Here is a 4942-nt window from a genome sequence, read left to right on the forward strand (position 1 = left end):
CACGACTGTATATATCGGTATCGGTTGATATCGGTATCGGTAATTAAGAGTTGGACAATATCGGCAAAAAAGCCATTATCGGACATCTCTATTTTCCCATTATGTTATATTTATCATCGTGAATTTCACTAAAGCTCCTAAAATATCGCACCTGCGTTGGAATGATGGTGTTCACACCTGACCAAACAAACCGTACTACTATAGCAAGAACACCAGAGTTCCTTTTAACCGAACCAAGCACGTGTGAAGGCAGCCAATGAAGATACTATTCACTCAGCTCATTATATTTGACATTTTAGCTTCCGGCACAATTTTCCAAGGTTCTTTGGTCCAAAAAGTGAGACATTTTTAAAAACGACTTTTGTTGCATTTCAACCGAGATCGTACTTTTCATGAGCGCTTTCAACAGAAGGCCGAAAAAAAACCTGCCGGGGTCCAAACCATAATGAGTCTTTCCGGGACATGATCTGACTGACATGGCGACTGTCACCGAAGGAGGAAGAAGGTGGCGAGGCTGGCCAAACGGGATTCTGCAAATTGAATTATGTAAGAGATAAATAACAGATGGAGCTGCAGAATTAAAGTTCCGCCAAGCGGAACGTTCACAGATAGGAGATCGACGTGCCATGAAGCTTTCTTCTCATCCTTTTCTACCCGCTCGGACAAGCAGATACGCCATTGAAATGTGCGAATGGACAAACAATGTCAACACAACAACAAAAAAACAAGTAGCCTCTTCTGAAACAAAGGAACCAGAGAGAAGGTCTTTCTGACCTGTGAATGAATACATCATGTGATCCACAGGAGAATACATCATGTGATCCACAGGAGAATACATCATGTGATCCACAGGAGAATACATCATGTGATCCACAGGAGAATACATCATGTGATCCACAGGAGAATACATCATGTGATCCACAGGAGAATACATCATGTGATCCACAGAATACATCATGTGATCCACAGGAGAATACATCATGTGATCCACAGAATACATCATGTGATCCACAGGAGAATACATCATGTGATCCACAGGAGAATACATCATGTGATCCACAGGAGAATACATCATGTGATCCACAGGAGAATACATCATGTGATCCACAGGAGAATACATCATGTGATCCACAGGAGAATACATCATGTGATCCACAGGAGAATACATCATGTGATCCACAGGAGAATACATCATGTGATCCACAGGAGAATACATCATGTGATCCACAGAATACATCATGTGATCCACAGGAGAATACATCATGTGATCCACAGGAGAATACATCATGTGATCCACAGAATACATGATGTGATCCACAGGAGAATACATGATGTGATCCACAGAATACATGATGTGATCCACAGGAGAATACATCATGTGATCCACAGGAGAATACATCATGTGATCCACAGGAGAATACATCATGTGATCCACAGGAGAATACATCATGTGATCCACAGAATACATCATGTGATCCACAGGAGAATACATCATGTGATCCACAGGAGAATACATCATGTGATCCACAGGAGAATACATCATGTGATCCACAGGAGAATACATCATGTGATCCACAGGAGAATACATCATGTGATCCACAGAATACATCATGTGATCCACAGGAGAATACATCATGTGATCCACAGGAGAATAGTCCTTATCTATGGCAAGTTTGTAGCCCATTCTTTTACTGCCCAACATACCGTATTGTTCGGACTATAAGGCGCACATAAAGTCCTTTCATTTCCTCAAAAATCGACAGTGCGCCTTATAACCCGGTGCGCCTAATGTACAGAATCATTCTGGTTGTGCTTACCGACCTCGAAGCAATTTTATTTGGTACATGGTGTACTGATCAATCAATCAATCAATCAATGTTTGTTTATATAGCCCTAAATCACAAGTGTCTCAAAGGGCTGCACGAGCCACAACGACACCCTCGGCTCAGAGCCCACATAAGGGCAAGGAAAAACTCACAACCCAGTGGGATGACAATGAGAAACCTTGGAGAGGGCCGCAGATGTCCAGAGTCGGGACTCGGGGTGGACTATGGACTGGTGACTATGGACTGGACTCTCACTATTATGTTAGATCCACTATGGACTGGACTCTCACTATTATGTTAGATCCACTATGGACTAGACTGTCACTATTATATTAGATCCACTATGGACTGGACTCTCACTATTATGTTAGATCCACTATGGACTGGACTCTCACTATTATGTTAGATCCACTATGGACTGGACTCTCACTATTACGTTAGATCCACTATGGACTGGACCTTCACTATTATGTTAGATCCACTATGGACTGGACTCTCACTATTATGTTAGATCCACTATGGACTGGACCTTCACTATTATGTTAGATCCACTATGAACTAGACTCTCACTATTACGTTAGATCCACTATGGACTGGACCTTCACCATTATGTTAGATCGACTATGGACTGGACTCTCACTATTATGTTAGATCCACTACGGACTGGACTCTCACTATTATGTTAGATCCACTACGGACTGGACTCTCACTAATATGTTAGAACCACTATGGACTGGACTCTCACTATTATGTTAGATCCTCTATGGACTGGACTCTCACTATTATGTTAGATCCACTATGGACTGGACTCTCACTATTATGTTAGATCCTCTATGGACTGGACTCTCACTATTATGTTAGATCCACTATGGACTGGACTCTCACTATTATGTTAGATCCACTATGGACTGGACTCTCACAATATTATGTTAGATCCACTATGGACTGGACTCTCACTATTATATTTGAACCACTATGGACTGGACTATCACAATAGTAATGTTAGATCCACTATGGACTGGACTCCCACTATTATATTAAATCCACTATGGACTGGACTCTCAGTATCATGTTAGATCCACTATGGACTGGACTCTCACTATTATGTTAGATCCACTATGGACTGGACTCTCACTATGATGTTAGATCCACTATGGACTGGACTTTCACAATATTATGCTAGACCCACTCGACATCCATTGCATCCGGTCTCCCCTAGAGGGGGGATGGGGGGGGGGGGGGGGGGGGGTGTCCTCTCCAGGGTTTCTCATAGTCATTCACATTGACGTCCCACTGGGTTGTGAGTTTTTCCTTGCCCTTATTTGGGCTCTGAACCGAGGATGTCGTCGTGGCTTGTGCAGCCCTTTGAGACACTTGTGATTTAGGGCTATATAAATAAACATTGATTGATTGATGATATATATATATATATATATATATATATATATATATATATATATATATATATATATATATATATATATATATATATATATATATATATATATATATATATATATATATATATATATATATATATATATGCACCTACACACATATATATAATATATACATATATTTACATACCAAAATATGTATTATTTAAATAATTATAAGCACCGTATGCAAAGGGCTTGATAATATAAAACAAAGCCCATTTGGATCAAGTGTTTCCCAGGCAGTGCATGAGCACCTTCTGTACATGAAAATGCTGCGTTTGATGCAAGTTGTCAGCATCACTGAGCATCTCATTGCACACTTCAAGCACGCCAAGAGGTGAAACATCCAAATGATGATCACATGACCAGATAAAGGAACGAAATCAAATAAAAACATGAGTGAATGTTATTGGAGAAGACGTCGGTCCAAAAATAAGGAGGCGAGTCTCCACCACCAGCAGCAGACAGTTTGGGCAGATGGAGTAAATGACTGCAAAAGGTCTGCAGAAAGTTGGAGGGCATCTGCTGGTCAGATGGGAAAGTTTGGACAAAAAGTTGAAGTCGGGCTGAAAAAAGCCAACAAAATGTGAGCTAAATGAGCTGCAAAGACTCAAAAAGTCAGCAAGTTGTGTGAACGTTGTTGTTGTGCACTCTTAACTATGACAGTCGTTTTGTAAGAAATTGTACAAAATGTTATTAATGTTCATGTGACATGGCGCAATTATATCTCTCATTATTTCTTACGTCAGCATTTTATGATTAGTTGTATAATATGGAAATATTTTACTGCTATTAGGCTCCTCGACTTTCACACGCATACTGTAAATATTTTATATTTAAGTCAAAACTACACCGTATACATATATTTGTTTAGTATTTTATTATCATTACTTTGTTTAATTATGATGGTCATTTCAATGACCATATTCATTTTAATGGTTATGGCGACTATAGTGACCATAATATTAACAACAAAACCAATAAAAATGACAATGATAACAATAATGATAACAATAGAAACAACAATGATGACAATAGCAACTATCGTATAACAACAGCAATAAAGACAATAATATTTATAATGATAATCAAGACAATAATTACTCAATTTTTTCCATATATTTGTTTACTACATTTAAAATAGAAACATACCAGTGTAATGTAATTTTTAAAATTAATTTCTAATTTAAAACATGGATGCATTAAAAATGCATTTTTAAAACATGTTTTTATAATTTTCTATTTTTATTTTTTTTCACAATATTTTATCAATAATTAATATGTTTTGTGTAATATATGAATATAATATTTTGCTGATTGCCTAGCAAATAGTATTTTTTTAAAAATATATACAAATAAATAAATACAATAAAAAATAAATAAATACCTAAACATATTTTTAGTTACATTTATCTTTTTCAATATTTTTACTATATTTAAAACAAAGGTATAACTATGATGTAAAAAAAAGAAAAAGGACATGCATTCTTCTTCTAATGGATTTATTACAATCTTTGCAAGCTGGGTAACGTTTGCTGTGATCTGGAACAACATGGCACACAATCAGAAATGCAGCCAGACAAATTAAATACACAGAGGACATAAGAAAAGGACATTCAATTAACTCATATATACCTAAAAACGAGGCATAATGATGCAATATGTACACACAGCTAG

At 37.4% G+C, this 4942-nt stretch overlaps 1 protein-coding gene across 1 annotated transcript; it reads right to left on the reverse strand.

Moving 5' to 3' along the window:
- Window positions 1-486: 486 nt before the first annotated feature.
- Window positions 487-1684, reverse strand: LOC133660503 (microtubule-associated protein P320-like). The gene is made up of 2 exons (XM_062064041.1): window positions 775-1684; window positions 487-530 (listed from the first exon to the last, which is right to left on the reverse strand). Exons 1-2 carry the CDS (start codon window positions 1682-1684, stop codon window positions 487-489), a joined length of 954 nt encoding a protein of 317 aa, XP_061920025.1.
- Between the last annotated feature and the right edge of the window lie 3258 nt (window positions 1685-4942).

Source organism: Entelurus aequoreus, linkage group LG11 (assembly GCF_033978785.1).
Source record: "Entelurus aequoreus isolate RoL-2023_Sb linkage group LG11, RoL_Eaeq_v1.1, whole genome shotgun sequence".
In the NCBI taxonomy this organism is placed as follows: Eukaryota; Metazoa; Chordata; class Actinopteri; order Syngnathiformes; family Syngnathidae; genus Entelurus; species Entelurus aequoreus.